This window comes from Python bivittatus, unplaced genomic scaffold (genome assembly GCF_059951505.1).
Source record: "Python bivittatus isolate LINGU-HERP-01145 unplaced genomic scaffold, Pbiv_v1 ctg000330_np1212, whole genome shotgun sequence".
Classification (NCBI taxonomy): Eukaryota; Metazoa; Chordata; class Lepidosauria; order Squamata; family Pythonidae; genus Python; species Python bivittatus.
This window is the reverse complement of record NW_028277058.1, coordinates 51962882-51985019: the sequence shown is the minus strand read 5'-3', so window position 1 is coordinate 51985019 and position 22138 is coordinate 51962882. Positions and strand designations below refer to the sequence as shown.

The following is a 22138-nucleotide window of genomic DNA, read 5'->3' as shown; positions in this document are numbered from 1 at the left end:
ATAACTCAAAAGACACCTGAAGAGCAAGAGAATGGGCAAGGCTTATGGATATATATTCCTTTTAAGTTGGACACAAAGTATTCTGAACATACGCTACCATCAAAAACGTTAGTGGCTGATCTTATATTTATTCTCCAGTTACTACAGGTGACTCTTTAAACCACAACTTTATTCCTATACAACATATGAGTAATTTGATGTATACATAAAGATCAATTTTGAAAACATTAAAAAATTATATAGAAATACTTAGTTGCTTCCATCTAAAAGAAATTCAGATGGAATACAATGGCAAAGTATCTACGTTTTTACATGGTGTAAATTCAGAAATTATATGAACAATTTTGACCAGAGGCAATTAATACATGGATCCTCCACATGTTATTTTTAGAGACTTTTGAATATAAAGATTTACTGGAGAAAAGCAAATACAAGCTTCAAGCAGCAGGGCATTCAGCCACCTATTGTGCAAAAACCACCCCCAAATCTTAGTCCTCTTTTTCCAGGAAAGTCTCAAGTTGATCAGTACTGTTCAGAAACAGATGAGTTACCTGGTACACTTTATAACATTTCCTAGGAGTGCTATCGTAGAAGCATTTTATTTAGATGATTGGAAACAGAAGCAGTGTACAATAAAAGTGGGGGAAAACCCCAAAACCCCAAATATTTTATTTAACCAAATGATCCCCGTCTTTTGTCACCTTCCCACTTTCAGCGAACATACTCTACCAGACACCATTACATTTCTCTTCAATAATAAACACTACAATGAATTAATCAACACTGGAAAAAAAGGATCTCAGGTGTCTGGTTATGTTCAGACTTACAATAGGCAGTGATGCTAGAAGACAGCCAAACCGTTACTTTTTGTTTCAGTCACTACTCATCTTTCTTGACAACCTGTTTCAATGCATTCTCATCAATTACTGCCTCATATTTGCCTTCAGCACAGTTTGCACCCCGGGAGGCTGCTGCATATGACTGCTGTTTTTTTTTTCCTTTTTTCTTTTTTGGGTTGAGTCTCAACAAGTTCATGTGTTGTCATTAACAGCTGTGATGCTCAAGCCTTAACTTCAGGAGTTGTGCTATAGATGGAATCTGAATTTTCAGAGCCAAGGTCTTCTGCCAAGTTGAGGATAAGGAAAAGAAGAAGAAATCTCATGTTAACTTTTAGCAGAGGTTAATTTAAAAATACATATTTTCAGTACTATGCCTGTATTCCACCATAACTCAGTTTGTATTCCACTCTGTAGATCTTGGCTAGGTTGCTGGAAGTAGCATTCGGCCACAGCTGTCCCTTTATGCCAGTGAACTAGCAAGAATGTTTCCTGTGGTGGCCTTTCAATTGACACAAGCCTGCTCCAGCCCAAGAAACATTGTCCTCCAGATAATCCCTCACATTCTGAGATTTCTGCAACAGTTCCAAAGTTAAAATGTAGGTAGATGTTGCTATTTTAACATAAAGGGGATACAGAATAATCTCAGAGTTTTCACAGTTTAGTGTGACTCATATGGGATCTCCTATGTCCCTCCCATTCTCACTTGCTATGTTATCCTACATTTCTAAAGGCCAGCCTCTAGCTGACTCTGGTTAGATTCTAACATTAGATCATTACCTAATTCTTCTTCTGCAGTTCCTGGAAGGCTGACTTTTGCCTTAGCCAGCTCTCCACCTTCTTCTTCTGGAGAAAGAGAATTAGAAAGCATAAAACCATATTTTTACATTGTTAAACTTGTCAGTTTTGTAAATTTCTACAAAATGTGTAGCCTTCCGCCACACACTAAACTTTTTCCACTGCTGTTTTATGTGTTTTTCCTCCTGATAAAGCTGCCTGGTTTAAGGTAGGACAATCTATCTACTGTCTTACATTAATACCTATTATGAACCAGCTACAAATATATTTACTGGCCTTAGAAAAATAAAACTTCTGTTTCAGGGGGCCATGTCAGTCAGTGGGAGAGAGCTCTACATCCTTCTGAACAGCCTTCAGTCTCCCTCACCCCAGATGCCAGAAGGAAAACTTCCACCTAGCCTTTTCTCAAGGATGATTTTTGGTTGTTTCTTTCATGCAGGGCATCACTGCTCTGTGAGTCCCTCACGGGCTAGATGAAGTGGTACTATACAGGATTGGCATTTTAATGACAAGTTTTAATCAAAGCACATTGCCCAATGATAGGCAACTGGATCAGATGTCAGTCAGTTACTGAGCAGCAAAGCCAAAAAAAAATGCTCCAGTACAATTTTATAACAATTATCTCAGAAATCAGAGAACAAATAAGTTAGTGTACACTTCAGCCCCAGTAGAAAAGACACTTCTTACCAGGAATCACACATTTCCAGAGACCATATGTTTTCCCTACTGTCGTCTGCCACAGCCTTAGCGTTCCATCCTCTGAGCCACTAGCGTACAACTCTCCATCTGGGCTAAATCTGACACAGTGAATGGGCCCAAAGTGCCCCTTGTAAGATTCTGCAAGGAAATTGTAACACGTCAATAATGCAAGGAAAGCACTGATACAAACAGATTTAGCTCAAGCTTTGAAGAAAACAACAAAGAGAGCTTGCTCTGTGGTGGGACTTCAAGTGAAGAATTCTGTTCTCTCTTGTGGAACTACACTAATGAGGCCTCAAATATTAGAAGCTCCACTTGCTTATGCAACAAAGAGGTCCTCTGATGCCTGAGATGTGGACTTGCCACCAGAAAGCAGATGAGATTTTGGGATTTGCAGCAACCAGAGGATTTGTGTGGATAAGACTTTAACCACATCAGTTCACTCAGCATTATGTCTGCCCCTGTTCAGAGACATTATCTCACCCAAACTAGAGAAACTGCCAGAGGGTTACTGCAAGAATGAGGAACACAAGATTCAATATGAATGAGTCCCTGATCTAAACAGCCAGTACAGTGTAGTGGGTTGAGGAGCAGGAAGACCCAAACTGTAGTTCACCCTCAGCCACCGAAGCCTCCTAGGGAACGTTGGGCCAGTCATTCTCACTCAGCCCAACCTACCTCACAGGGTTGTTTGCTACAGGGAAAAGCTGGAGGATGGAGCAGTATATATGCCATCTTGAGCTCCTGTACAAAAAGTGGGATGTGAATCTAATGAATAAATTATCTGTTACCTCTGTGCCTAGGTGGGTCACAGAATCACAGGGCCAAGGATTAAGAATTAAAGAACAGTAAATATTCTCTGGCATGGAAGTAATACAAGGAAACTTGCAATTTTTCCAGCTAGATTACAAAGACAACTTTGGTAAAAGCTATAGGAAGTAAAAATGAACAGCTTGCTGTATTAGAGCTACTAATAGTATCTGTTTTACCTGCTGTGGATGACTATTAGCATGGATCCAATCCAGTCAACATGGACTGGTTACACCTATACTCATGCCCTTTAAACTTCTGCATGATCAAGACCTAACTTTACTAGCAGCCTTCAAAGTGTCAGCCTTTTTTAGCTGCCATTTTCTATTTTTTCTTTGCTCCAAGTGTCTATTAATATTCCTTCTCCTGCAGTCTTGCTCAAAACTTTCATATCTAATGGCAGGCATTCTGAATTTCCTTACCTTTCCTGCCATAGAGCACACACAGGTTTTTGCCCCTTTAACTGCACATGATTCTTGCAACAAGCAGCACTGAGGAAATGGTGTGGGTTATAGGCTAGCTATGAGGAAAGAGAAATTGGTGAGGGGTCTTACTCCTGTTTTTTTCTCTTCTACATCTCATCCAGAGAAAGACTTGAGTACACAATACTCTGCTAAATATAATTGTGTCTATGTGTAAGCATATAAATGTCTGCAATATGAGATGCAAAAGTGACTTGAACACAATTACACACAAACACACACACACCCCTACACACAGAAGTTCCATTATCTGTTTAAAGCCACAATTCAGAGTCCAGTGGAGTGAAATGTGAGTACAGTACCAACTTGATAATAATAGGTTAGGATGTTACCTTTGCTTTGCTAATTCCCCCAAAATTTTCAAGTTTAAATTTCTACAATTAGCGGTTAAACCGGCTTTATTTTTTAACAGACAGGAAACTGATCCAAACATGCTCTGAAGTTAATTTAAATATATCACATACCTAGTTCTTCACCGGTATTATAATCATACTTATAAAGTTTAAAATCTTCACCACCTGCAACTAGACATTCTTTCTCTGGATGAAGGGATGCAGAATTGATTGTTGCAGGTGCCTCAAATGATTTAATCTGTTCCAGACTATGGAGAGAAAAGAAAGTGCTAAGATAGGGTTTTTTTTTAAATCCTATATTCAACATGTCAAAGAAAAAAACATTATAAAGAGGAATTTTTATTTTGATTAAATTTACCCATTAGAAATCTGAGATGTCTGTTAACAAAAAGGGACCCAGAAATTCGAAATGCCTGTTAACAAAACAGGACCCGTATTTAGAAGGTTATAATTCTATTTTTGCAATATATTTTGCAAAATAAAAATAGGGTACACTTGAAAGTAAACAGAATGAAACTTCTATAGCCAAAAAGCAAACATTATGAAGCAGTCATAAAAACATTACAGATTACATTTATCATTTACAGATACATGGATTTTCCCTTAGATGCAGACACACACATCAGCAAAATGCCAGGGGGTGGCGGTGGTGGTGATAGTAGAGTTCCTTTTGCACTGTAACGTAGGCAATGGAAGTTGAGTGCTGCTATTACACAGACCAAGAAACAATTATTACAGCTTAAAACCCACAATATTTTTTAGCAAATAAAAGTAGGTTTGAATACATAAAAGTATAGAAATGATTTAGAATGGTGGCATGCACACTGTCTCCTTACGCTATTCTACGCTTGACCAGTTTGTCTGTCTGGTCTGATTAAAGAAACACTCATGTTAAAAACAAACATACGTTTCTGCACTGTGAAAGGCAATGGTCCGGCCATAGGTGATCACTATTATCTCTCCTTCGGGCACGTATTCCATGCTACTCACGGACATGGCAACGTTGATTGCCTTCACTTCTGTCAATGTATTTCTGTCCCAGAGTCTGAAGTGGAGAGACAGCAGCAAAATTTGTTTAGCTCATAATTGCAATCTGGTAAGTCAGAACACCAAACACTCCTGGAGAAAATGCTCTTCGGTACCATCATAATCTCTCATGATACTTATAGTACAGCTCAAGCATATCAACATTTTTTTTTTAATTGTCATTGCTGTTCAGCAAAAAGATAAACGTTTCATATATATTCCAGTTACACATTCACCCATTTTGAGAGTGAGTGAATGCAAAATCCACTGAACGTGAAAAAAGGGGGAGAAAATGTGACATTTTCTAAGAAAGCAAGCATACTTACAGAAAATAATTCTAACATCTGATTGATAATGGAAGAGCAACACAGGCTTAAATCAAAAGTTAAATGATAAATCACTTTACTATTTAACGTGTCATCAGCAAAAGTTTCTGAAGCTATGCATGCAATTCCCTCAGTACCTGACAAAGTTATGATTAACAGTACTTTCCCAGAAGTCTTAACCAATATCCCAAGATCAGACTTAAACACAATTCAAATACAATAAAACCATGATTTTATGGGCTATTTGGGCAGAAGGCATACCTGTTAAATTAATTTGCATAATTATGGAATTAAAATAATTTATGCTGTATGAAACAGTTTACATCATTTGTACAATTTACACAAATAATGTAACTTTATTCACATCATGTATATTATTTCCAACAATAAGGTTTTGGGGGGTGAAATCTGAATTACAATTTTGTCTACTTCATCCAAAGTTAGCTAAAGAGGAGTCTGTAAAATCAAGGTTTTACTATATGCCAATATGTTCTATGGTGATCTCAAAGATATAACCCAGCCTGAGTTTTAACAAGAGAGTAAAATGGAAATGATACTTTTTAAAAAAGCATATGTTTGAAAGCAATTTCCAATATGGAAAACAATACTGACAACTATTCAATATAATAAAAACATATTAAATAAGTTTCTATCAATTCAACAAAATATTTTTCATTTACTGGACACCCCAATGAATATTGAATAAGTCAAGCTGACTATTCTGAAAGTATAAATAGAGAATTGCTCATATGATATAAGCTTATTCCTACCCCATTTTTGTTTAACATCCCCATGTTTGTAACATCAGTATGATTTAAATATGTGAATATACTCTTATAGAACATATTTCTGTAACTTTAATGGTGATGTAATAAATTTGTGTTCATATTTTAAAGCTCTAATACTCCGCATATGAGCCCCACTGGAACAGGCAAAGTACAATGAGTTAAAGACATCTACTGGTTTTGTTTCAATAGATCGGTGTTTCTCAATGTCAGAGCCTTTAAGATGTGTGGACTTCAACTCCCAGAATTCCCCAGCCAGCATGGTTGGCTAGGGAATTCTGAAAGCTGAAGTCCACACTTCTTAAAGGCCTTGAGATTGAGAAATACTGCAGTAGATTAGGAGCAGCTAGTCTCAAAACTAGTAAAACAATAACATAGTAAGACTTGCTTTTTAAAATTAGACAGGTGAAATGAAATTTGGGAGCAAACAAAGAAAGGAAAATGAAAAGAGCAGAGTTCAGCTGTTATACAAATTCCAGCTTGAAGATATGCCCTGTTTCTTAAAATTAAATGCTGTATGCAACTCTCTTCTCACCTCCCAGACACTCTTTTGCACTTGGCTCCAACTGAAGGATGCTGGAATCCAAGTAAAAATGAAACTGATCCTGAATCACAGTAGTGAAAGATTCTGACTCACATGGTAAAGCCCAGTGGCTGGAAAGCTAAGCACGTATGCTCAAAATTCAAAACATGGTTTTATAGTGAAGACGAGAACCAGATAACTCCACCATCCATTTCTGGTACAGCACTGGGGGAAGAGCTACTGGTTACTTCTTACCTGACTGTTTTATCATCTGCTGAAAGGATCTGTGTATCATCACTGCTCCACAGAGCCTTTTTAATACCAGACGTGTGACCGCTGACCACCTGAGGTTCTAAAAAGTACAAGAAATATTTTGTATTTAAAAAGAAAACCTATTTCCTTAAATTTCCTTAAGCTCATATTGCCAACTTGATTTGTGGTTAATAAGTAAAATTATGAAAGTAATTATTGTATATTAGAGTATACAATGCATGTTTGGATATTTCAGGATATTCCCACGCATATAACGATACAATCAAAACAGATCCAGAATATATCACTTTTTCCTTGCTCCTAAAAGAGGTAATTTCATGTGGCTAAATTCAGTTGTCAGCTTTGGGCTTAAAAGGTCCTCCTTAGATCACTATTTATATTACATTGTTTACTTCAAGAAGTGATAAATCAGTTCTGCTATGTTCAATCCCTCCCTTGCCTGTTCGACTGAGTGGGGCCATGGACTCCTGTCCCAAGATCCTACTCTGATGATACCACAATAAAAAAGACAATCCAATTTATTGATAACATTAACAAAATTAGCTGTCAAAGGTTTCTTTGCAATAAACTTCAGGCTCATATTCTGCCCTTTCCTGTATTTTGGTTCAGAGAACAGAAGATTTCACATGCATTTTGTCTGAATCTGTGGTTTTTCTTAATCACAGTTTTTCTTATTTTATTTCATTTATATGCCACCCCACTCCAAAGAACTCTGGCCACCTACAAATAAAAATATTAAAACAAGGGGGGGAAAAGTCAGTCAGCTTAGCGGGCCTTCAAATTGGCGTAGAAATATTTGCAACTTCTGGTAATCCGTTCTACTGATTCATAGGAACAATAAAAACTCACCTGCCTCTGGCTTGCTTAAATCATAGATACGTAACAATTTATCTTGTCCACCTGTCAACAAGTAATTGCTGTCCTAGAAGAGAAAATTAGCATTGTCATTTGTACGGCTCAGCAGTTCTATACCGTATTAAGATAGTTAATTATATTTAGAACCTTTTTAAATCTTATTAGTTAAGAAGTCAGTAAAATCAATGACATGCTGGCTATCTTCAGAAAAGTGAAGGCAGATTCGAAATCCTGAAAATCAAGAGAGACAAAAAAAACTGTTGCACTTTTTTTTTTACCTGAGTGAAGTCCACAGATTTGACAATGTGCTTGTGAGCCAAAGTGATGAGTTCGTCCCCTGAAACGCCATCCCACACTTTGCTGAAACAAAAGAAGAGTCAGCTAACCACATCCTCTTTTCAGCAAAATCCAGATGCAGACTTTCTTTACACAAAATACTAGCTTTCGTGATACTGTCTGACTTCTTAACAATTTGTGACCTGAGAAAATCTTAACCTGGCTGCAAACATTTCGGTATCTGACAACTCTCACTTACGCAGTGAAATCTGCAGCGGCTGTAGCTGCTTTAGTGGCATCCTTGTTCAAAGTGGCCCCCCAGACTGCTCCTTTGTGACCAAGAAATGTTCCAATCCAGTCCCCTGTGTCACCCTGCCGAAGCATAGGTTTACCATCTGGAGGTGGAAAAGGGAGACAATCTCAATTAGACAGCATACATTTGTTTACAGATGTTGTAAATTCAGAAAGAGGCTACAGAGCATAGCAGAAACTCCCATGTATAAGAACAAGGTATTCTAATATGTCTGACAAAGTCTTATGCAAGTTGCCTTGGGTCATTTTTCAGTTATGAACTTCAGCACACTGCAGCTTGCCTGCTTACTGCATGTGCACACACGCAACCACTCTTCATGGATAGACACAAAAAAAAAACTCAGTCAGGGACTGGCAGTCTGCATTCAACCTTCAGTTCAATAGCTGATTATACTAAGCATTCCTAAACTGGAAAAATAATCCCTTATCTTTTTTATTACATGATATGTTCTTCAAAAGCGAAAATGCAAATGCATTTTTGGTTTTTTATGTATGTATGCATGTAATGTGCCATCAAGTTGGTGTCAACTGTTAGCAACCACAGAGAGATTTTCTGCAGGTCCCCAACTTGGTTCTTCAGGTCTTCCAACGGTGCACCCATTGCCACTGTAATTGAATCTATCCACTTTATTGCTGGACATCCTCTTTTTCATTCTTTCCACATTTCCCTACATTAAAGACTTCTCACTCTATAACATTTTGAAAGATCAAACTCTCCTTCTAATAACTCCTTCCTGGGGTTGCAAAGTTCCATGAAAACCACTTCCATCTTACTAATGGGTAGAGACATATAACTTTCTGCTCTATTTCTACCTATTGCAGCTCCCTATTTACTGCAACAAGAGTAGTTCTATGAAGAACCATCCATTAAGTACCAAGTTCTTCTGCAGCCTCTTCACATACATATTTATCTATAACTAAATCCCACTAAGTTAAATATCTCCAAATATGCACATATTATAGAATGCAGGGAATCCCTGCCTATATGGATTTATATGGATTTTCTACTCTGCTTTTTACTTTAATCTGTTTATGGAGCTAGGAAATTTACATTGTTCAGAATCAATTTCGACTGGAACTGATTATCTGTGGATATCTATGAATATTGTCTCTTGATTTTTTTATGGTAAGAAAAGACTTGGCTTCTGGTGAGGCTAGCCAACTGATGTCCCGCACTCCAGGAAACATTGCATCCAAAAGGTAGCTGGATGTGGATTCAGACTGCCAGTAATTCTCTCTGGATAAAAGAGAGATCTTGAGATTACCCTCATGCATTCCAGACACCCTTTTTTTTTTTTTTTTTGAGTTGGCACCAGAAACCGACGTTTTTGCAGCCGCTTGCGATCAGCTGGGAGTCACGGGTTTCACCATGCTCTGAGCTATTAATGTAGCTCTTTAAAGACTTAAAGTTTGTCTAAACCTCATCTTTTTAATCACCTTGGAGTTTTTTCTTACTGCTTCTTTAAGACTGAAAAACCTTCGGAACCACAAGCTGGGTATTATCTGGGTGAGTGTCTCTTCAATCCATTTAAAAAGAAAGAAAATTATTTCAGCTTTGTAATATCTTTTCTTCCAATATATAACAAAAGTGGGACTATAGTGTTGTTTTTTGCTAAGGATTTGAATGAAATTGATTTAAAGAAAGACTTTGAAGTTAATTAAAAAGATCCTCTTGTGTGGGAAAAAAATTCATTTTTATATTTCGCCCGGTAACAAAGCTTTGAAGATTAATCACTAGAGAACACCAGATGATTACTTTAAAGGAAACTTTTTATAAGCTGCCTCAAGGAATGCATGGACTATTTAACCCTATATTGGAAACAAAAGTTGCTACTGAAGAAAATCAAGTTTCTTGGAAGATGAAATGGATATTAAGATGGATTTAAAAATTATAACCTGTAAGAAAGAAATGGAAATATTGGATTTACAAAATGGAATTGGATGATCATTTGAAGATTTTAAAAAGTCTACAAATAATGTATCAAAAGAGGGATGTGAATTACTCATTTAAATTGGAATATAAGAGATTTACAGGAGTGGCTACATTTAAATTACATATGAACTTTGATAAAGATGACAAGGATTTCAAGAGAAGAGACAAGGATAATAGAAGAAAGCAGATGTTAGAATTTTATTTACCTATGGGATTCAATGATCAATGGGAGGAAGAAGAAAAAAAATACAAAACTGGTTTATTTTATTAAGGTTAAGTAATGGGATGTTTAATGGTTACTTTGACTGGGTAACTCATTTCAATTGAGTGTAATGACTTAGTTTGTAATACCTATGTTACTATTTTTGGTAATGTTTAACAGTTTTTATTTTTCTGTAATGTTTAATTGTTAACTGGGATTAATAATGGGCTGCTATCTCTGGTGATGATTAATGGTTTATTTTTTAATATTTTTGTAATGTTTAATTGATAATTGGGATTAGATTTTGATTATTAAGAGAGGGATTGGGGGATTATGTTTAAATAGAAAGGGGGACTAAATGCTTATGTTGTCAGTTATGTCTGTTAACCTTTATATCTTTTGTTGATTAATAAGGAGAGCTGAGGATTTAGAGATGGGTCTATAGAAAATGGGGTGAAGTATGGAATGAAGATGTATTTGGTAGTATTTTAAGAGACAGTGATAAGTTGTTAATGTTGTATATACTTGCTGGGGATTAAAAGGGAAGTTTCTTCTTTTTATTTTTATTTGGGGGAATTTTTTTCCTTTTCTCTGCACTTTCTTATATTTTTTAAATGTAACTTTGTATTAGGTTTTTTGTATTGGTTTTATTTATTCGATATAATCTTTAATCAAATTATTCGGAAAAAAGTTTTTTTATGGTAAGAAATAAGCTTTTAAAATGAAAATTATTTGCCATAAGGATATATGTACATTCTATTATTTTATATACGCCAGCAAATACTACTGATTTTCCTTTTAGTCTGCCTGCTAGGACTATTAAATTTATTGTTCTTTATAGCAGCCCAAACAACCAGCCAACATAAATATCTAAGAACAATATTGTAAAAAATATTCAATTATAAATAATTTCTAAATCACACATTTCTGCAGTTTCCTTTAAATAAACTAAATACTGAAGGTGAAAACCCATTTACTACTTTAGTCACGTATACTTGGCAGGGTGATTTCTCTTTCTCCAACATCAAATTTATACATATGAGCAAATTTAGGCAGTGAAATAAATGTTTGTGGTATAAACTATCTCACAATATAGTTTTGAAAAATAAGTAGTTTGAAGTTCCTTGGGATTAAGTAGCTCATTTCTCCAATATCCCACCTCTCCTCCATGTTAAACGCAATTTTTCCTCCCAGGAACTGACCCTTTCAAACCCCGCTCAGCTTCCACAGCGATGCTCCTGCATCACATAACACCTTCACAACATAACCATGACATGCAAATAGGAAAATAACATGAATGCTTATTTGGCAGTCAATATATACTGGGCACTTATCTTCTATTCCATCTAAAATGGATAAAGTGACTAACAAAGAGTATTAGCATCACCATTCCGACATTATAGATTCACACGGGGTTTAACAGTTTATACAATTACATAGCCTGGCATGGCCTTACTGTATTTCAAGAGGGGAGCAACTTAGAAACAGGCAAAGTGGAGTATTAGTGAAGAAAAGGAGAGGGGGGATAAAGAAAAGGAAATAGCTACGGTGCCCCAAACCAGCGCCGCCCATACCTTCTAAACCTCTCAGACTTATTTTTTATTTTTTTGGCTCATGGCCCCCTTCTGAGCCTCATTTACCTCCGTGACCCGCTCGCAGTCTCTGTTCGCTGGGCAAAAAGGTACTTCACTCTCTGCCCTGGTTATAACCCAACCCGCACCCCATGAAGACTGTGGCCCCATGTGGCCCACGCTGAGAACCCCAAAGCAAGGCCCGACCCTGGAAAGGCAGCCCCAGAGGCCTGGAGGGGCCCCGCGGCGGCCTCTGCGAAGGGGCTTCGGGCAAAGGGCGAGCTGATAAGGCCGGACCCGCCGGGCTCACCCTTGCAGGCGCTGATGAGGAAGTATCCGTAGGGGGTGATGCCGCTGAAGGCCAGGTCCACCACGGGCCGCGTGTGGCCGGAGCACGTCAGCGGGGTCTGCCTCATCGCCATGGCGGCAGTCGGGAGAGAGCAGGGAGCCGCGGGGGGAGCGACGAACGGGGGAGCGCGGGAGGGTCGGTTCGGCCGGAGTGGCGCCGCTGGCCCAGAGCCACGCGAACGGCCTGGCTCCTGGCGACGGGACGGACGGCACCGGCGACCGGAAGTGAGGGGGCGAGGAAAGAATGGTCGTTGCCGGAAGCTTACTCATCTGGAGAGGTCTTTCCGCCTAGACTCTATGGTCCTGGAGGCAGTTCCGGTTTGGGGATCCCACGGCGTGCCGGCGAGTGTGTGACGTCACAGGGCACGCTACCATAGAGTCTCCGGAGAGTTTGGGCTCCTTTATTCCCCTCACATCTCCTTCTTAGGGCTTCATTTCCACCTAGGACTTGGGAGTGTGAGGGAAACTCTTGTCCTGTGCTTTTTAAATAGGCCCATCCGACCTGTGACTTGGCAGGTTTTCCTCTCGAGGAGGGAAGGGAAGGAAAGGAAAGGAAATGCGAAGCCAAGGAATGCTGCGCTTCTTTCGGGGATGGTTCAAAAACCTCGCATTGGACCGCCAGTGTAACACAAGTTTAGTTAGAAGGGTATGGGTGTGTGTGTGTGTGTGTGTGTGTATATATATATATATGTGTGTGTGTATAGTATTTATAATATATATACACATTTTATATTAAATAATATGTTTAAATTATTTATATTTTATATACATTTTATATAAATATGTATGGAAAGATAAATATAAAAGAAAAAACATAGATTAAAGAAAAGAAAAAGCTTACTTTCTTTTTAAAGCAGACAAAGCTCAAAAAGAAAATAAATTACCAAAGCCAATGAGGAGAAAAGAATAAGAAATTGGTGACTCTACATATAGGAAGTACGCAGGTGATTTTTTTTTAGATTTTTTATCCCACCTTTATTATTTTTATAAATAACTCAAGGCAGTGAACATTCCTAATACTCCTTCCCCCTCCTATTTTCCCCACAACAACAACCCTGTGAGGTGAGTTGGGCTGAGCGAATGACTGGCCCAGTCACCCAGCAGGCTTTCATGCCTGAGGCAGGACTAGAACTCACATCTCCTGCTTTCTAGTCTTAAAGAGAAGTGCAAATATTTTAATATAACAGGACCGCCACCATTGTGTTGGCAATTTACATTGGGGGGTTTTCCTTTAATTCCACGGGGCCTCTGTCAGGTTGATTGGGCTGAGAGAGTGACTGATACAAAGTCATCCAGGGAGTTTCCATTGCTGAATTCAGACTGACTTAATCCTGGGTCTTCCCAGTCCTAGTCCAATGCCTAAGTCCAACACAATTTTGACTCTTCTGCGTATATTCAGCATTTCTATGAAGAACAAAACAGTGTTCTACCTTTATTATAGGATTCTTCAAAACTCTTTACAGTAATGCAATGTTAATTTTACAGCCAAAACAGTTTCCATACTGATTACAGTAACAACAACAAGGCAGTTTAGTTTTCCAGTGTTTTGAAGTAATACACTTCGGATCAGTTTCTCATGCTGTATTGATTTATGTCTATAGGAAGAATGGATAATAAACTAACAATAATTCTCATTGTTAATTAATTGTTAATTGCACAAAGGTGCATTGTGAAAGATTGTTTCGTAAGTGGTTTTCCTGTATTCTTTATTATTAGATATGTTAAGGCTGCCCGATTCCAAAACGACTTTGGGATGCTTGCAAAATATCAGATATGTAATGAAAAGACTGTTAAAAACGTAACAAAACATAACTGTCGAGTCAAGCCAACAAGAATAACATCAAAATAAACCCAACAGGGGCTCCACAAAGTACCCTCACCCCAGGCCTGGGAGTACAGCCATGTCTTAAGGTCTTCCAGAACTCTTAGAAAATGGGAGCCATATGTATCTTTGGGTGATATCCTTCTAGAAGGCAACAAAACAAATGATTTGTTATCACCAAAAATGGTAAATGTATCCTAATTGTTCCATCTGCGGATTATCTTCAGGTCAGTTGTGAATAATTTGCTGAAACATGTTTAAAAAGCATTCCAGCAAAATTCTTCAAGATCAAAATGATCCTCCCAGGGCCTGATATTTTCAAGAAAACATACTGGGCTTGATATAAGGCTCGTGTGTAATATTAACTTCTTGGACTCTCCTTTTCCTCTTTTAAGTAATGTTTTTTAAATTTTTAAATTTTGATGTTTTATGTATTTATATGTATTTATGGTTTTAATGTTTTGTGTGAGTCGCCCAGAGTCCCCCATTGGGGGGAGATGGGCGGGGGAGAAATTTAATAAATAAATAAATTAAAATAAATAAATTAAAAAGATGAAGCAGATATACAGCATTTTTCAAATATTATAAATAATCACATTTGGTAAGATCTACTAACTGTACAAAGGAATTATTGGGCACATCCCATCTGAAACAAAGTTTGATATTTTTCTCATTTCAAACAAAATTTAAATTTGTGACCAATCCATATATTCAGCAGTAACAGATTGTCCATCAGTAATGCTTTTTTTAATCCTTTAAAACCTATGTTGTTCCCACTCCTCATATTGAACAAATTTATCCTCTGCCTAAAAAAGATAATAAATGGAGGATCAGAACCTCAAAATGGTGGTTACCTGCTCCAAACTTCTAAAATTGGTTTTATGTATGGATGTGACACTAATGTTATTAAAAATGTAATGTTTTCTGGCACCTTAAAAATTAATAAGCATGTCATGGGAGAAACATTCGTCTCTTAAGATTCCTCGAATTGCCTTCAAATGTGATCCATAACTTGCAATCTGAAGTCAGACAGAATATTCGATCACCACTGTAAATGAAGGGATTTCCCTCAGTACTAGAATTTCAATAACTTGGTAAAAGGGTAAAAATGGAATTTTGCTATATGTGTCAGTGCAAATATAAAGACAAAGACTATATCCCATTTCCTCTATGCAGGTGTTGATGGATTTATGTTCATCCATATGCCCATACACACACCCTTGAGAGCTAGTATGGTGAAGTAGTTAAGGCACTGGAATAGGAATGGGGAAACCCAGGTTTTAGTCCTCTCTTAGGTATGGAAGCCAGCTGGGTGACCTTGGGCCAGTCCTTCTTTCTCAGCCCTAGACTGGGAAGTTGAAAAACATTTATCTGTCTACCCACAGCATGGTAGATTATGGTCCATAACCTTCAGTGAAGAGGCCTTCATCTTGCAGATTCAGGCTAATAATAACAGCAACAACAACAGCATAACTCCTTACTACTAATGGTGTTATAGGCAGTTAAACCTGCTAAGGTTGATTAAACAATACTACCAGATTTATCCTGCCATTTTGACTTTTTTTAAGGGGCTGCTCAACCCCAAATGACTCTGGGCAGTTTGCACTTTAAAAGCAAGAAGAATAAAAATAAGAAACAGATCACAGATCTCCAGAAAAGAAAAGAAACCAAACCAAATAACAAAAAATTATCTGCAAGGGCTCAGCAGCCGCCCAGCCCCAAGGCATGGGAGAACAACTATGTTTGGCATAACATCAGGGAGGGAGCCTTACAGATCTCTAAGGGGATGCTATTCCAAAGGACAGGTGCCCCAACAGAGAAGGCACACTTCTTACATCCTTCAAATAACTATATCAGGAAAGAGAGAGATTTCTGCAACTCTGTACATCCACTTGTCCACCGGATTTTGTAAGTTATGGTAGTCCTAGATTAAAGAAAATAGGTCACTTCAGAAACTCCGGGGAACATCCTACTACATAGTTTTAACTGATTATTTTCTAGTAGAATTATTTTATTTATATACATTTCTTTTGCATATTCACTAGAAATTATTAGTTGTATAGCTGAATTTATCTTTAAATATGTCATTTATTGAGAGATGTTATTTGGTCTGTTTAAGAGGAGACACTTCCCTTCTGTGCTGACCAGAGTTAACTATTAGACATAGAAAAGTTCTAATTTCAGTCCAAGCAATGACCAACAAATGTGGGAGAATTCAGTTATTTGGGGGTAGATGCCAGATCATGGGGTAAGGTTTAAAATGTCCACTGTAACATTTCACTTCATGAAATACTTTTATTTATTCTAGTTATTATTAGTTTAGGCATTTGCATACCTTCAGGGAAAATTCCAAATAAATCAATGACTACAGGTAGTCCCTGGGTTAAGAACACCAGGGTTACAGGCGACCCATAGTTGAGAACAGAGCCTATTGTAGCAAAATTCAAGTTAAATACACAATGGTTTGAATTCATTACACAATTCTATACAATAATACTGTTCCAGCTTATATATAAATTCAACTTAGGGACAGACCTTGGAAACAGACTCTTTTTAAACTGTATAGATATAACTTTCAAAGTCTTTATTTATTTATTTATTTATTTATTTATTTATTTATTGCTCTCCATTTAAAATGCTGACCTTCTTACCAGATTTTTGTGCCAGACGGTATGGCAAATATTAATTTTTGTTTTAGTCTTGTTTGAATTGTAACTTTAAGAGACTATTGTCTGCTGCCTATTTGTCTGGAATTAATTAATTCATTGTGGTTAATTTCTGAATAGATTTGAGTGGTGTTGTGCTGTGAAAAATGCATTTAACCTCTTCTTTCCACTATCACCTATTATCTACCGCATACATGTGGGAAGCATTTTCTTTGCAGTGCCCTCTTGAGCTTCTTAACAAATGTAATCTATTTTTGTTGATCTGAAGGATCATCTCATCTGACTTAATTAAGGGAACTGCTTCCTTAAAATTTTAAAAGGCTCTTGGGTTGAATGTGATGGAAAATGGTGTGGTACAGCCCAGGATAAAGGCAAATAAAATCCAAGGTCACCAGAGTTGACTTTGCAGAAAAACTTGGAAGAAAGTTGACTTTGTAGAAAAACTTGGAACATGTAATGAAATGAAATCCATACAGCTTGAACAGCAGTGGAAATGTACAGACAAGTTGTGCTCTTGAGAAGCATTTCATTTTATTGGTCCCACCTCTCAGTTTTTAATTTAATTTTTTATACAATTGGCCTATAAGTTGCCCTTTATGCAAAGCAAATCCAGTTGATATCCAGTTGGGGAGACATAAACATCCTAATAGTTAAAGGAAAGTCATAAATAGCTCAAAGTCATTGGAAATCTAATGCTGGCAAGATCCCTGGAGATATCAAGGCTTTTAACATTGAGCTATAGCAAACCTCACACCTATTTAGCTAATTTCAGCCTATTAAAATGATGCCATTACTGCTTAATTTGATAGGATTCCTCTTTGTAATTTTACAAACAGCTGTCGAGACTTGGACCTAATTTGGCAAATACTGTGCCGTGAATGACTTGATTCTTCAAGAGCTGGTACTGGGCTTTGGCTTTAGTCCCATGCTTACTTGGAAGTAAGTTCTTCTAGAGATGGACCACTGGGCAAGGTCTAGAAGCCCCAGCATAGAAGACCCCCCAAAATTCAGCCCTAGATTTCTTCTCTGTTGCCTCCTCTGTGTGCTAGGTGGGATTCTAAGTTTCCTCTGCAATACATCCATGCTAATTTAAAAGAAAAAGAAGAAAGGTGCTAGTGTTTCTGCTGGTAAGTGGAGATAGGGAGAGAAAAAGCGTTAAGAAAAGGGGCTGATACATGCAGGTAATGTGTGGGACCCCAGAGTAATCTGCCCAGATTTATAATAAGAAATGGATGCCTTCCTACAGCAGAAATTAGGTTTTGTGTACAGTCCTATGAAAAATTATTTGCCTCCTTTTGGATTTTCTGAATTTTTGCATATCTTTGCTGTTGAATATTATCACAGCTTCATGTGGGTTCTCTTAATATATTGATATTAATATATATTAATGTATATTAATATTGGAGTATATGGGGTGTCAGGGAGGGGTAGCACCTTTGGCGGGGGAACATGTGTCCTTTCTGGGAGGTTTGGCCACCTTTGGTCCTCACCTGGCACTCAGCTCTCACCTGTGGCTCCCTATAGCTGTTTGCATGTGACAGTGGCCACATCCTGGGCAATGGCTTCAACCCTCGGTGAGACAGGGAGCTGCCTATCCCAGCATGTGAAGACAGACTCTGGCGGATTCAGCAGATGAGATCACTGGAAGGCCCAGTAGTTATGAAGGCGGTCTCTGCAAGTGTTGTGGAATGCAAAGAGCAGGACAAGACACAGAAGATGTCCTGGTCATCCACAGCACCTAGTCCCATCTCCAGTTGTCTCGACTCTGTCTTGCTACTGGAGCCAGATGGGAATTGGGAAGAGAGAGTGAGGCTGACACTGCGCAACTCTCTCTCACTTAAATCCAAATTATGTGCTAGTCTCAACACCATCATCATCATCACTCTTGAAAAAATAAAAATAATTTTTATAAGTCCTGTGGCAATGGGTGAGTGACAAAGCAGTAGGTGTGGATACACTGGGAGCTGTAGTCATGGACCTGCACACAGGTGGCTCAGGTCCAATGCTCACCTTTTCGCTGACCGAAGCAGCAGTGAAACTCGGCATCTGCCTGGGTAATTGAGCAGCCCTGTCTAGGAACATACTGCTCTCCTCCCTAGTATGAGGAAGGGGCTAGAAAAGGTGCTCTAAACATTGCCAGATTCATTACACCCTGGCCAGTTTACCATGGCTGGTGGGATCCCATCTTGCTGGTCAAACAAATACAAAAAACTGCAAGGTGATACCAGTCATCATTGGCACTTGGAACGTGCATATGCTTTTGGACAATTCTACAGCAGACAGACCAGAGAGAAGAACAGCTTTAGTTGCCAGAGAGCTTGCAAGATACAACATTGACATGGCAGCCCTGAGTGAGACTTGTCTTGCCAGCGAAGGTCAGCTGACTGAAATTGGAGGTGGATACACTTTTTCTGGAGTGATTGTGATGCTGGAGTTGGATTTGCCATCAGGAGTCACCTTGTTCAGAAACTTATTAGTCTCCCCAAGGGTGTGAATGACCGACTCATGACACTGCAGCTTCCGCTACAGAATAGAAGTCAAGCCACCCTGATCAGCGCCTATGCCCCCACAATATCCAACCCAGACAAGATGAAAGACAGGTTATATGAAAAACTAGATGCCCTACTATCAGCAGTGACAAGCTGATCTTGTTTGGCAACTTTAATGCAAGAGTAGGATGCAATTCTGCAGCATGGCAGGAGTCGTTGGGAGACATGGAGTGGGCGAGTGTAACAGTAATGGCCTACTTTTACTGAAGACCTGTGCAGCACATGACCTCCTCATCACCAATACAACTTTCTGCCTACCTACCTGTAACAAGACTTCCTGGATGCACCCCCATTCTAAGCATTGGCATCTTATCAACTACATCATCGTCAGGAGAGGAGACAGGCAGGATGTCAAAGTGACCAAGGCCATGTGTGGTGCTGACTGTTGGACAGATCACAGGCTCATTGTCTCCAAAATGAAGCTCCACATCAGACTCAAGAGGCAACCACAAGGAAGCAAGGCCATAAAAAGAATTAATGTGGCCAGGCTGAAAAACCCCAGCATGGCTTCAGCACTGGCTGTAGACTTAGAAACTAAGCTTGCTGACTATATCTCACTGGCAGTGCTTCGGATGACTAGGAATGCTTCAGGAATGTTGCCCATTCATCTGCTCTGAAGATGCTCAGGCCCTCTCCTTGGAAACAGCATGACTGGTTCAATGAGAATGATGAGGAAATACAGGTTTTACTTGTTGGAAAGCATGGCCTTCATCATGTCCATCAGAACGACTTATCATCAGCCGCCAAGAAAATCACCTTTACCAGTGCTCGTAGGATAGTCCAGAATAAACTGCATAAAATGCAAGATGCCTGGCTGAGTGCCAAGGCAGATGAAATACAGGGGTATGCGGATAGAAACAACTTGAAATGGTTCTATGAAGCCCTTAACTATGGACCTCAGTCTCTCAGGAGTTCCCCCCTCCTGAGTATAGATGGTACAACTCTCATTACAGAGAAGGCTCAGCTCCTGCAGAGATGGGCTGAACACTTTGAAGCCATCTTCAACTGACCATCACCTATTAACGATGAAGTGATAGACAGGATTCCCCAGGTCGACAACAACACCATGGATGTCCCACTGGTAGAAGCTGAAGTCATAGAAGCTGTCAGCCAGCTATTCAATGGCAAAGCCCTAGGGCAGTGTTGTCCAAACTTGGCCACTTTAAGAAGAGTGGACTTCAACTCCCAGAATTCCCCAGCCAGCCAGCCAGGACAACACTGCCCTAGGGGCAGGTGCCAGGCCTGCAGAGATATACAAAGCCAGTGGTTCTGTATTTATAGAGAAATTTACTGAATTATTCCAGTCTTTTGGAAGCAAGAATCCATTCCTCAGGGACTTAAAGATGCATCCATTGTACATGTCTACAAGAGGAAGGGCAATCGACAAGTATGCAACAATCACTGAGGAATCTCACTGCTCTCCATCACAGGAAAAACCCTTGCAAGAGTTCTCTAAATCATCTGGCCACTCATCTGGAGCTGGGTTTGCTGCCAGAGTCACAGTGTGGCGTCTGCAGAGGTCATGGGACTATTGATATGATTTTTGTTGTGCACCAACTTCAGGAGCAGTGTCAGGAGCAGAATTGTGCACTCTATATAACCTTTATTAACCTCACAAAAGCCTTCGATACTGTCAGCGAACAAAGCCTGTGGAGGATCATGTCAAAGTTTGACTCCCCCGCCAAATTCATTCAGATGGTATGCCAGTTGCATGATGGCCAGAGTGCTGGACAGTGGAGAATCTTCTAAGGCATTCCCAGTCACCAGTGGTGTTAAACAGGGCTATGTGCTTGTACCCACACTATTCAGCATGATGTTTACTGCCTGAGGCAGGACTAAAACTCCCGGTTTCTAGACTGACACCTTAACCACTACACCAAGCTGGCTCTCCTGTTATTAATAGTATTTCTGAATTTCCACATTTTGCCACTAGATGGAGTTCTTTCTGTCTTGTTGGTCACCAACTATAGGAGCTCCGCAGCTTTTTCTCCCCTGTTCAGATGCCAATCATGTTTCTCATCCTCTTATGGTTAACCTTTTGTTCCCACTGAGATGCAAGGCAGATACAAATAGAGAAACCACAGATCCTTAGTTTTTACAGGGTAGGGAGAGAGGGAATATTATTCTTTTTGCTTCTTTGTCTCCTTATTCTTAGAGCAAGGGGTGTTCTTACTGCAAAAGAGAAAACAAAAATGGATAGGTTTCTAGTCAGTCTGCACTGTTGGAAATGCAATTCCTAGAATGCTGGCCTGGCGATGCCAACAGGCCATGCTATCTGGGAATCTGAGAAGGTGCAGTTGGGGAAGGCTGGCGTATAGCATTCAGAGGGAAGGATTCATTTAAAGTGCTGACCCCGAACACTTTTGGGGTAGAGATGAATCCGACTGCATCCTATTTCTGTTTTAGGTCTCTCCAATGGTGTGGTTCCTGCAAGGTAATTGCGTTGTAAAGATTGAGCTATTACTTCAGACATTCTGCATCATTAATCTCTGCAATTGGCAAGGGCGGCTGATGTAGCGAGAAACATTAGCAAACCTATGATCCTTATGCCTTATAAGCTACAGGTAAGAAGATACAACAGCATCTCGAGGGTTGCCTGATTGCACCTCCCTGCAAAGCACGTTCCTATGCAGAGAAAACTGACGGAAGAGAAAAAGTAAGGAGACTTTCAACTTGGTATCTCGTTTTTGCAT

At 39.1% G+C, this 22138-nt stretch overlaps 1 protein-coding gene across 1 annotated transcript; it reads right to left on the bottom strand.

The window, feature by feature from the left end:
• Positions 1–148: 148 nt before the first annotated feature.
• STRAP (serine/threonine kinase receptor associated protein) lies at positions 149–12659 on the bottom strand. Its single transcript, XM_007422975.3, has 10 exons — positions 12371–12659; positions 8302–8437; positions 8045–8126; positions 7761–7833; positions 6894–6990; positions 4886–5023; positions 4090–4226; positions 2322–2471; positions 1617–1682; positions 149–1122 (listed from the first exon to the last, which is right to left on the bottom strand). Exons 1-10 carry the CDS (start codon positions 12480–12482, stop codon positions 1061–1063), a joined length of 1053 nt encoding a protein of 350 aa, XP_007423037.1. The 5' UTR covers positions 12483–12659; the 3' UTR covers positions 149–1060.
• Between the last annotated feature and the right edge of the window lie 9479 nt (positions 12660–22138).